The sequence below is a fragment of the Mustela putorius genome, unplaced genomic scaffold (genome assembly GCF_011764305.1).
Source record: "Mustela putorius furo isolate JIRA1106 unplaced genomic scaffold, ASM1176430v1.1 tig00000281_pilon_pilon_pilon, whole genome shotgun sequence".
Lineage (NCBI taxonomy): Eukaryota > Metazoa > Chordata > Mammalia > Carnivora > Mustelidae > Mustela > Mustela putorius.
This window is the reverse complement of record NW_025421343.1, coordinates 24496616-24509391: the sequence shown is the minus strand read 5'-3', so window position 1 is coordinate 24509391 and position 12776 is coordinate 24496616. Positions and strand designations below refer to the sequence as shown.

Below are 12776 nucleotides of genomic sequence, written 5' to 3'. Positions count from 1 at the left end.
TATTACACAGAAAGGCAAGTCCTGAAGGTACTATTTTGAGGAAGATTTGGAAAAATTCTCATTTTTTCATTTTTTTTAAGGAAAAAGACATTATGTTTTTTATTTTTCTAAGAGGTCCCTCATACATAGGGATGTGAATCTGTTCCCATAAAATGAATCAGCTTATGTTGAAATCTACAATTCTTTGAGCAGACTGTGTGGACATAAGCACAAGAATTATTGCAAAACCTCACAGAGGAAACACTAATTTATTGGCCTCCAGGGTATTCTAGTTAATGAAAAGGTCTAGACTTCTTTAGCATGTTTGGTTTCTCAAAGAGATCATCAAGAGGCTCTTTCTACTGGATTCATCCCTAATGCTCATCACATGTCCCCTGGTCCTCAGGACCACCTTAATTTTTCCTACTCTCTGTGCCCCTAAGACACCCTTACCTTCACCTGGTCAAGGACCATATTCTGTTTCTTTCACTTAGAGTTCCATTTAGAACCTGGAAAAAGAGCCATGACCAAAAGCCAATGGAAAACCAAATACTCTATTTATCACAGCAATAAGGCCAACAGTGCATTTAAGAGTTTGATATCTTCAAATGTAGTGATTCAAAGGGGCACATGCACCTGAATGTTTATAGCAGCAATGTCCACAACAGCCAAACTATGGAAAGAACCCAGATGTCCATCAACAGATGAATGGATAAAGAAGATGTGGTACATACAACACACACACACACACACACACACACACACACAGGAATACTATGCAGCCATCAAAAATGAAACCTTGTCTTTTGTAATGACATGGATGGAACTAGAGGGTATTATGCTAAGCAAAATAAATCACTCAGAGAAAGACAATTATTATATGATCTTTCTGATATGAGGATTTGAGAGGCGGGGCAGGGGGTCGGAGGGGGAAGGGCAGGAAAAATGAAACAAGATGGGACTGGGAGGGAGACAAACCATAAGAGACTCTCAGGAAACAAACTGAGGGTTGCTGGGGGGTCAGGGGAGGAGGGGTAGGGAGGCTGGGTTATGGACACTGGGGAGGGTATGTGCTGTGGTGAGTGTTGTGAAAGGTGTAAGACTGATGATTCACAGACCTGTACCCCTGAAACAAATAATATATTATATGTTAATTTTAAAAAAAGAATTTGGTATATTTATTACATTTTTTCCAAAATGAAAAAGAAAGCTTTTTGGTAAAATATAAGAATGAGTATGCTGACCTTTCACTTTTTTCCTCATTAGATGATTACTCAAAGTAAGTAAGTAACTAAGTAAATAAAGCCTGGAAATATTAAAGCACGGCGATTTTAAATGAAAAAAGGAGTTCATTTTCCGTCAGCATACAGAGTTTACTGAAGCCGTAATGACCGGCAATACACTTTAGGGACAAACATTTTTTAACGGGGTCAATTCTGAACTTTGGAAAAGCCCTGATGAGCAAATAGTTTTTATAATGTTGGGCCATGATCATTACAAAGGTTTCCACAAGGTAGTCATGAAAGTCAAAGAATAATTTTTGGCTGTTATGTGAGAGCCATGGAGGAAGTTTGGGAAGAGGAGGAAGAAGGCGTCAAATGTTAATTCATGGAAAGGTTTACAAAAATGCTCTGGCTTCCTAGCTGCCCCACAATGAGCATAAATTGTCCCACAACAATTGAAACAGATGTTTCCACTTCGCAAATATTTGCCAGAGGTTTGATTTTCCAACCTATCCTTGAGCTATTAAGACACTATGTTAAATCAAGAATTTATATGCTGAAATGTATAATTTATTTGGAAACAGTATGCCAATAATGTCACAAGCCACCAAATCTGCTGTTACGAGTGGAATATATCACACTTATGTCCTGCAAATGTGGCTCACTTCATAATTACTGCATGTCAAAGTATGTTTGAAGGAATCTGAAAAGGCTCCTTCCAATCTTACCACCATAAAGATATCATCACTAAGCAATGTAGAGCTGATTTTGTTTATTTTAGATTCTTATGTATTATTCTATTCCTTTCTTCAACTTGTGAGACAAACTAATAGTGACAAGATTTACCTCCTCTGTGTTTTAGGGAAAAAAAAAACCGTTGTGTAACAATCTGGACAGAACGGATCAGACTGCTCCCTTAATCTATATGTTTGGCTCTCATATCAACCAATGGGAACATCTATAGTTTGATTTAAATTAAATTTGATACAAAACAATTTTCTTGCTCTAGTGTAGATTGCTGATTATTGTGTAGCTCTAAAATTGCAGACCATTTTAATTCAAAGACTGTAATATTCTCCCCATGGATTGTTCGAGAAAGATTCCTCTACTATAGGATGTAGGAACACCTACAAATGCTGCATAAAATTTCAACGTCACTCTTTTCCTGGAAGGAAACAGTCGTGCTTCCAACATGTGATAGCAGATGTTGGCCCTGTATCTTTGCCAACCTCAAATTAAGCTGTCTTCTAACAACTTCATAGAGCACAGCCACTTTTTTTGGGAAAAAGTTCAGTTGAAGCTAAGTACCTTCAATTTGTTTTTCCTCACACAGCTGCATTTACATGGCAAAACTGCGTTTATCTAGTCAATCTTATTCAACCTCTACGAAGCTTGCTGGCAAAAAGTCCACCCACTGAAGTCTGCCATTGTTAAAAAGGCATAAAACTGTACTTGTACACTGGAAAACAGAAACGTAGGTATACAGTATTCAGACCTAGTACATTGCATTGTCACACTGCAATTTTCCTTTCTAATAATATGAGGTCAACAGTGTGAAAATCCTTGCTGTCCAAGATGGTGTATTGTATCTTGGTGTATGTTTCAGTGCACAGCAGATTCTCTTACAGATGTGCTTAATAAAGCAAGCAGACCCATAAATGGCTTCAGAATAGAGAAGAACTGTTTAGTCTTGGCCATTAAAAAACAACAATAACAACACTATCATTTCATTGCATCACTCTAGAAGTACTGAGAAGATCTGATATTTCTCTATCACTTAACTCAGTATTAAGAGTAAAATCAAAGAGCGGTTGCCATGCACTAACTGGGGAAGGCTACAGCTCTGGCCGGCTCTGGCTACAGTGCCCTGAACTGGGTAAAAACACAGTGAGGTCCATGATGTGACTCTACGCTCCTTTGTCAAGTGCACTTCATCTTGGAACACACAGGTGCTTTCTAAAAACACTTTCCAGGGGTGCCTGGGTTGCTCAGTTGGTTGAGGATCCAACTCCTGATTTCAGCTCAGTGCCAACATCAAGGGTCCTGAGATCAAGCCCAGTGATGGGCTCTGCACTGGGCTTGGAGCCAGCTTGGTATTCTCTCCCCCTCTCCTCACCCCCAAACCTGCCATGTTCAGCTTGCACATGCACTCTCTTTCTCTCTCAAAAACAAAACAAAACAAAACAAAACAAAACAAAACAAAACACAAAACAAAATAAAACGCTTTCCAGTCTGATGTCTCAATTCAAATATCTAAGAGAACTTACAACCACATTTTTGAGAAAACAGCCAAAAGGTTTTTTAACATATAAAAATAACATATTTTTATATGATTTATTTTATATATATATCACTTATATAATTGTACTGTTTTTTCATATAAAACATATACATACTTAAGGTACACAACTTGATGTTTTGATATACACAAGCATTGTGAAATGATAACTGTAATTCACCTAAGTAACACACTGAGCATATTTTTATTTGAAAAATTATGCATATCATGTTTCTGAGGAAGGACTATTTTAAGAAAGGCTGCAGACTCCTCTATTGACTTCTCTTGTTATATACAGCCAACCTCATCCTGACCATCAGTCAGCATGATACATCTTGGTGATCTATTTCTGACTATAAAATATTTGCCCACTATACAGTATATGGAAAATAGAAAATATTCTACAATACCCCCACATCTCTTGGATCTTACTATAAAAAACAACCACTGTTAATATCTGGCATATTTTCTCCCAGGATTTTCGCAATGTATAAGGTGTTTATTTATTTATTTAAAAAATTTTTTTTAAAGATTTTATTTATTTGACAGACAGAGATCACAAATAGGCAGAGAGGCACACAGAGAGAGAGGAGGAAGCAGGCTCCCTGCTGAGAGCCCGATGTGGGGCTTGATCCCAGGACTCTGAGATCATGACCCAAGCCAAAGGCAGAGGTTTTAACCCACTAAGCCACCCATTTGCCCCCCCCCCTTTTTTTTAAATAACTGGTATGGTGTTCTCCATTCCTTTATTTTCATATACTTTGTCTTGTGTTTAATAGCATTTTGTGACCGTTTTCTGCTAGATTTCAATAAAAATTGTTCAAAAATAGTGTATTTCATGGCATCATGTTCCAATGCCTCGATGTAACATAATTATCTATTTCCCTATAGTTAAATATTTAGATTGTTCCTACTTTTTCTCTATTAAAGCTGGTGCTGTGGCAAGTATCCATTTATATAAATCATTATCTCAGTCTTCAGAGACATTATTTCTTCACACTAGGTATTTCAATATAGGATTACTGGGTCAAAAGTTCTGAATATTTTTGGGGCACCTGGGTGGCTCAGTTAATTGTCTGCCTTTGGCTCAGGTCATGATCTCAGGGTCCTGGGATTGAGTCCCGCATCGTCATGGGTGGTGGGAAAAAAAAAAAAATCCCTGCTCAGCAGGGAGTCTGCTTCTCCCTCCCCCTGCTCATGCATGTGTTCTCTCCGTTTCTTTCTCCCTCTCAAATAAATAAACTCTTTTTTTTTTAAAGATTTTATTTTTACTTATTTGAGGGAGAGAGAGAGAGCTAGCATGCACAAGCAGGTGAAGGGGCAAAAGAAGAGAAAGAGAAGCAGGCTCCCTGCTGAGCAGAGAGCCTAATTCGGGGCTCGATCCCAGGACTCTGAGATCATGACCTGGGGCAAAGGCAGTCACTTAACCACCTGAGCCACCCAGGCACCCTATTTTTAAAATCCTTCATACATTATGCCAGTTTGAGCTTTCCAAAAGTGGTGAACCAGTTTACATTCCTTTCAGCAATGTGTCTGACCTCAATTTTACTCTAGTAAAAATTAAATGCTAATTTGATAATAATTATTTTGATCTGCATTTTCTTTGATTATGGGTTGACATTTCCTATTATATGATTTTTCTGTAAATTACTTGATTTTATTATTTTCCCATTTTCCTATTAGTATTTTTATTGCTGACTTATAAGAGCTCATTATACATTAAGGATATTAATTTTTATGCCGCTGGTTTGTTTCACATTACTATAAATGTTTATAATGTGTCATTAATGATTAAAATTATTATAAAGAATTTTGAAAATATATAAAAATAAATCAAAGAACAAAGATTATCTGTGATCCTATGAATTGGTAATGGTTGAACACTTTGATGTACTTTTTAATTCATGTATTTTTTGGTGTTTTACTTGTTTACTTTTTTTAAGATTTTATATATTTTTTGGACAGAGAGCACGTGCAAGCAGGGGGAGGGGCAGAGGGAGAGGGAGAATGCGAGGCTTGATCCCAGGACCCTGAGATCATGATCTGAGCCAAAGGCAGACACTTAACCCACTGAGCCCCCCAGGAGGGAGCCCCTTGGATGTGCTGTATCTTTCTCTGTGTTTGTAAACATTTAAAAAATAAAATTGGAATCATACCGTGTTCTGTATTGCTCATTTTGCCAGAAGCATCTCCTCATGACATTAAATAGCCTTTTACAGCATTAAAACTATGAGATATTTCACTGTATATGTACCATAATTAATTTAAGTGTTCCTGCTTTTTAACAGTACTTAGATGATTTCCAAAGATTTGCTATTATGACTAACCTTCCCTGAGCCATCTCATATCTTTGATACAATTTTGATACCACATTTGACAGGAGGCTCACCCCCACATCTCAAGCACAGGCTGCGGCACGTACCACCACACCCACCTGTGACTTGGGTAGGCGCAATCACTTGGCTGGCACTTGATGTAGAAGCTTCGGGAGCTACTTCCACAGGCACGGGAGGTGATGTTTTTTCAATCACTACTATATATGAGAAAGGAGGGGATGAAAAAAATTAAAGCCTGTTAGGTGCTTGGAGGTCCCATTATAAAATGCAAACGTAATTTAAGTCTCCTAACTTATCACAGTCCTGCTTGGATACAAAGGACTCTTATAGATCCCGAAAGCCCCTGGTAGTCATCTATAGCCTCAGTTTCAACATTCAGCAGGAATATATGAGAACAATTCAGAAGCCAGGGAAAAATGAGCCTTCATCAAATGATGCCCCTCAGAAGTGTTCTAACAATATATACCTACTCCTGGCCACTGAAAACCATGAGAAACTTAAGTTCCTTCTACCATTCTAAACCATACAAGACCACCCCTACACTAACATTATGAGTATATTAATATTCTTAAGAATATTATAATATTCTTCAGATCAACAGAGGTTACCTGGAAACTGTGGGTGCAGGTGAATAGTTGAGATGCCTGGAGAAAGCTGGGGTTGACCAGGCTCAAGTTTGGTTTTCTCTTGATCCAATGAATGTATTTCCTGGGCGGTTGTATTAAAAAGAAAAAGAGAGAGAGAGAGAGCAAGAACTGAAAGTAGGAATTATCTTCAGTTTCCACACATTACTGTCTTTACTTGATTCTACTCTTAGAAAGTCAACAAGTATCATGAGACACTCGACAATGACCTGTGCAGTTTTGTGGGGTAAAAATGCATATAGGAAGTGATGCTGAGCCGCGACTAAAGCAAGCCTTTGATTCCCCCAGCGGTGCTGATGTATGTACACACCCCCAACTGTATCCCAGGGGGGTCCAAAGCAAAAGGTCCCTTTAGACACTGTAAACATGTGGCTCAGGGGCCCACATCTGATCTCAAACAAGGCAAAACAAACTCCAATGGAGAACTAAGCTGTCCTCTCATGGACATGGTACCCTGCTCTAGCAAGATGACCAACCACACTCTGCAGAGTAAATAACAGGAACAGCACATGTGTCAACCCAAAACACACAATACATTAAAATATTTTAAGCCGGGCAGTCAGTAAGGCCTCTCTCGAACCTCCCATCCAGTAACTGTGCACCTCCAGCTCTCAGCGTAGTCAAGCAGAGCAACACAAACACAGGGACCTGGACCCGGGGCTTCCTCATGCGTCCGGCGGCCCCCTCCCGTCCTCTGGACCGGAGGTGAAAACACAGACTGGGGGCACCTGTGATGTAGCTTCCAGTTAGAGCTGCTCGGGGCTCCAGCAGACTGAACCAGCAGAGACAGCAGCTGGGGCCAGCATGCCCATGCCCCACGTCCTCAGAAGCATTCATTGGGTTACTTGGTCCTGGCTGCCCGGCACACCACTGCTATCTTCCCCAAAGCTCACTCCCTAGGTCTGTTTCCCTTTTCATGGCCGTCCTAATTTCAACGATCTGCTCTTTCGCTTTTCATAAAATAGATATCCTGCCGGGGTAGCTCATCAAAGACCCAATTTCGTAGGCATGAGTCTTTAGAGTGACTCCATTTCGATCTTCCATGAGTACCTCCAATCCATCCCTGCCAAAGCCCTGCAGGCTCTCATTCCGCGGTCTGCGTGTCTGTCAATGCCACAGGCATTAAATCATGTTGCAAGTCACACTATGGTCCCTGCTCTTCCATTCGTTCCAAGCCCTGCCCAGCTGCACTGTTCTTTATATTTGTTGACCTTTTCATACCCACAGCCCCCACTACCCTGGTCTGGACTCTTTGTGTCATCCTGTTTATTATAATCATCTAACTGGTCTCTTAAGCTCCCTCATCTCCCTATCTCGGTTAATTCTGCTGTGATTCATCTTCCATAAAGACTGAGCAACTATTACTTTCCCCCACATTTTTCCATCTTAAGAATACAGACTAATCTTCCATTACCTATTCAAGGGGACCTCAATCAGTCAAAATGGCAACCCATTCCCTGCAGCCCGTGGTCAATGCCCACAAGGAACAGACCACCATCAGGTGTTTATGCACTCCCGAGACTTACAGACAGCATCTCCCCCATCAGCACGGGGCAGCAGACTTCCTAATCAATGCTCCTTCTCCACTGGACAAGTGGAGTCAAGAGAGAGAAGCACAGTATCCCACCCTGATTACAGCTGCAGCTGGATTTCAAGCCTTCCTCAGCAGCTCCAAGTTCTCCTTCTAACCAAGCCTCCCCTGTTCCCCCAACAGACCTCTTGCTATCTCCTCCACTGCACCTATGCACATATAATTTCCCACCCACAGGCTACCCTGCTTTCTCTTCATCCATCCTTAACATCATGAGACCTCCGCGAGGAGTCAAGACTGCAAAGACTATGACGGCATTTTCCTCACTGTCTCATCTCCAAAAAATTTACAATGTAAATTGTAAATTTCAGAATTTAATGAGAGTTACCATAAACTCCGTCCTCAACAGCGAAGAAAATAGGTTATCAGGGAGCTGGCTGGTCTGCTCATGACCTGAAGGATTGCTTCCACATATCAACCAAGACTGAATTCAAAATCAACAAAATTGCAAACCACTGTACGCTGCTGACCTTTAGAAACACAATCCAGGAGCTGTAAATGTGCATATAAAATATGCACATGTGTTCTACTTCTTTTGGTGTCAATATAACAACATTCTTCTTTGTTGGCCTCTGTCACTCTAAAACCCTACGTCTTTATTGTTCTGGATTCTTTCAGCACTTAGGTAGAACCCTGAAGTTATCCTATCCCATATGCATAAGCTAAAAATTTTAAAAACTTTTATAATAATTTATAGGTGTTCGTGCCATCTGAATTCTAATACTTGGGTGTGAAGATTTAATAATGATCTAATTTTCATGTTATTAAAGAATCAAAGCAAGACTCAGACAGGGTACAATATTACATAAACAAGGCTTAGATCCAGCAAATTTGTATATTTCCTATGAATAAATCTCACAATTCATGGTCCCATTTTTATGCCAAAAAAAACAGAAGGCTGACTTAATATTTCTCTAAAATTTCTAAGAACCAATATTCTAGTATTGGGTTGTAACTTCCAAGGGTAAGTAAGCTCTGTTCTTTTAATGTAACCAAATACCATGCATGTTAAATTTTAGTTGACTTAAGAAGTACTTCACTCAGTATATGAGAAAATGCGGAACATATATATATCTCCACTCTTACATATATAAGAATTCACAATTGCATATAATCTTTTTTTCTATCCACAGTCCAGGCCACAAACTGACTTGAATTCTGTTTAAACCTCTGATTCCATCAGTCCCACCGTTTTCTCTCACTACAAGTCACGTTCCATGAGAACAAGGAGTTTTGTCTGATTTGTTCTCGATTGTTATCCTAATACTCAGGATAGTGCCAGTTACGTAATAGGTGCTCACTAAATATTTCTTGAATGAATGCTATAATTCCTCACACCAAATAATGAATACTAGGCATGTTACTGTATTTAAGTTTTAAGAATCCACAGACTATCAATAGGTATTCTAAAAGAAAATCATTTTGATAGTAAAAACAAAAAACAAAGACTTGCAAATAATGAATGAATTACCTTCTCAGGGGGTGCAGTTGCCACTAAAACCAGAAAAGAAAGAAGGGCATTAGTACAATCTAAGTCAATACACCACAGGATGGCTAAATTTAAAAAAAAAAAAACAATAAAAGTCAATTGTCACTCCAAAAGGATTAAGAATCAAACAAAATAAAATGCAGAATTATGGTCATCTGCCATTTTGGAGAATTTTACACAAGATCAACAGACATACACTCCATGCTACATTATTCCTTAACTACCAAAGTTCAGGTAGATGTGATGAAACTCTTTCCAACTCTCTCATTGACTGAACAGGTTAAAGGAAACAATACTTTCTGGTTCATTATTTTAGGGCTGATCTCAATTTTATGGAACTTCCCTTATCAAAAAACATTTTCATTAATTGGCCATGTACTTATCCTTAACATAATATATGATACTGGATGTTAATGTTAAAAAAGGAAGCCACTATTTCAATAAGAGATTTAAGACTGGGTACTGTACTCGTAATCTTTATTGAAGCCCCGCGAGCATCGTCAGTAAGATAAGCTAACTAAATTAGAGGGAGAGAAATCACAAGCCAATAAAATCTAATTAGAGATTAGCATCAGTATATTGAACAGATTACATATTACACAATCATAACATTATTGAGAAACAGTGGGAGTACCTTTGGATTTAGAGAGACTTGCTTCTCATTAATTGGCCTTTAGTATTAGTTCTCCAGCTTATGATTAACAACTACTGGGGTTTTTCTCATTAGTCATCATCTCCATGAACATTAGTGTACAGTGTTGGTAGATGCTTAACTTCCAAAAGCAATGAGGGAACCAGATGGCTTATCACTGCTGCTATATTCTTGTGGTTGGAAAAAATCAACCAAACGGTCTGTCCTGCTTAACCCACCAAGGATGTCCTGAGGCAGAAGCTGGACCAGAGCCCATTTCCTCCTGCCTGTGCAGAGTATGAGCCATTGAAAACATCTGCAAACATACCGCAAGTGTAGAGCAAACCAGTCAATACTGTCAATTCTAGGTGAGGGCTTCCCTGCTCTGCCTAACAAGAAGGGCCACAAGTGGAAAAGTGAAATACAACAGGCTAGAACACAGAAAAATTCAGAGATCTGAAAAAAAGACCTCTCTAGAAGGCAGCTTAGCCAAGCTCCTGATTCTCTACTAAACTAGATACCTTCTCTCCTCACAAAATCCATAAATGGGCACCCTATATTCTGACCCACTAAACTGTGAGAAGCCAACAGGAGCGTCATTAAAGAAAACACATATTCTGTATAAATCTAAAATGTTTGCTCCTTCTATCTGTGATAAACATTCTTAGGATAATAAAGATATTCAAGGGATTGAATATGTTGGCTTATATAAAGAGACACAGTCAAGGTCAATTGTCTCTAGACTCCTAGAATACAAAGCTATACCCTCTTTCTTGGAAAAATGTGATTCTCGGCCCCATTACATATTCTGCATATGACACATGGCAAGCCATGTACCCTCTCTAGGCCTCAGGCTTCTCAGAAAGTCAATGAAAGGACTACACAAGGTGATTTCCAAGATCCCTTTGGGGACTCTACTGTCCTGCCTCATTGGTCTCCCATGATCCCTGACTGTCTGTTGCCCTCTATTTCCAATGGAAGCTCCATCAACGCTTTAACTTCTTTAAGTCTGTAGATTCCACTTAGTGAAGTAGGTAACAATTTATTAAATGGCCCTCTAGACAAAGAAATGAACTAGGGTTATTCCCTAAAGGATGTAAATTACCCTTCAGGAATAAACACCAAGACAAAGTAGCCCCCAACAATCCCTGAGATCACCACAGAATATCGTTACCTGCTCCAAACACATTACTCTACAGAGGTGGTTCTCAATCAGAGGTCATTTTAACTCACAGGGACATTTGGCAGGGCTGGACACCCTTCTGGTTGTAACACCTGGAGGGGAAAGGGTGCTACTGACATCTAAAAGTTCGAGCCCAAGGAGGTTGATGAAATCCTACCACACACAAAGAATCATCCTACAGTATCAATAGTGCTGAGGTTAAAAACCCTGTTCTAGAAGGGTATTAACAGAGAAACCAAAGACACATAAGATGGAGGGCTGGGTCCTCGATCTACTTCCACTCTCACCTTCTGGCTCCGCCACGCCTGGCCCGTGTTCCCGGGAGAAGGTCAGGGCCTCCACTGGCTCTTCCTTGGCTGGGAGAGGTGGAGGATGAGTACTTTTAGCAACAGGTTGAGTGTTCTTTGGCTTGACAAATACAGGTCCTTTACCTACATGGTGATGGATTGGCCTGCGTCTATGAACGCCAGAAACCGTATAACCCATTCCACCAGGACAGATTTCCTTAAAAGCAGCTAGATTTGGGATGGGAAAATATTCCTTTTAAAAATCTAAAAGTGCAAAACTTATACAGAGGAAAATATCATGATGAGTATTTCTTAGTAAATCATCATTAATATAGTTACATTTAAAAATTTCAAAAACAGATGCATAATGCTTGAATTTCTCTTAAACTTGCATATTTACAGAAAAAAACCCAACCCTTTCTTTTATTCAATACTTCTCCATCTGTTAATTCCTTATCAATATTATATATATAGCCTACATAGCACATATAGAGAGCATATATTCATATATACTATATATTTCAGCAACCAACTAGGAGATACCATATATACATTATCTACATTTAGTTTTCTCTATCATATGATATATCACATATATGGAATCTATGTAATATATTAGAAGGTTTTTACATACAGAAGATACCATATATACTATATATATTTCATAGGGTATGTGTATAAGGTCGACAAAAACCAGGCTTTCTTCTTTTCCTCCTGCTTTGGTATAATTGCATTAGTTATTAACAAGGAACTCAGAAATATCTCTCTACACTAGATGACTAATAAGAAGGCTAAAAGAGAAAAATCAATCACTGGTCAGGGAAATGAGATGCTGAAATTTTCATAATTTGTTTCTAGTTGAAGAGTCAGCCAGAATGGAGCGTATCAGTGGATATGGTGAGGTTGATGAAGAAGGACTAAAACGGGGAGTGTTTTTGAAGACAGTCTCAGGATAGTGAAAAGGAATCCGGCAAAGAACTAAAGGGATGAGGGAGAAAAGTCAAGAACAACAGGACATGCCAAGTCAGAATGGAGTTATTTTCAAAAAAAGGGATGAGGAGGCAACAGCCTGATCTTGACCAGCTGGCTTAATTATCCAGAGGACAGGAGATGTTCTGTGCCCTGGGACTGCTAT

General features: G+C 39.2%; 1 protein-coding gene across 12 annotated transcripts in view; it reads right to left on the bottom strand.

Annotated features, from left to right (window-relative positions):
- LTBP1 (latent transforming growth factor beta binding protein 1) overlaps positions 1–12776 on the bottom strand; it is a 399079-nt gene that overhangs the window by 120982 nt on the left and 265321 nt on the right. For 8 of the 12 annotated variants that reach the window (XM_045079241.1, XM_045079243.1, XM_045079245.1 and 5 more), the window contains 4 exons: positions 11642–11869; positions 9523–9545; positions 6425–6524; positions 5915–6013 (listed from right to left, as the gene is read on the bottom strand). In XM_045079241.1, the coding sequence (XP_044935176.1) occupies positions 5915–6013; positions 6425–6524; positions 9523–9545; positions 11642–11869 (450 nt within the window). The remainder of the gene's footprint in view (positions 1–5914; positions 6014–6424; positions 6525–9522; positions 9546–11641; positions 11870–12776) is intronic. The other 4 variants (XM_045079244.1, XM_045079247.1, XM_045079248.1 and 1 more) reach the window with 1 other exon arrangement.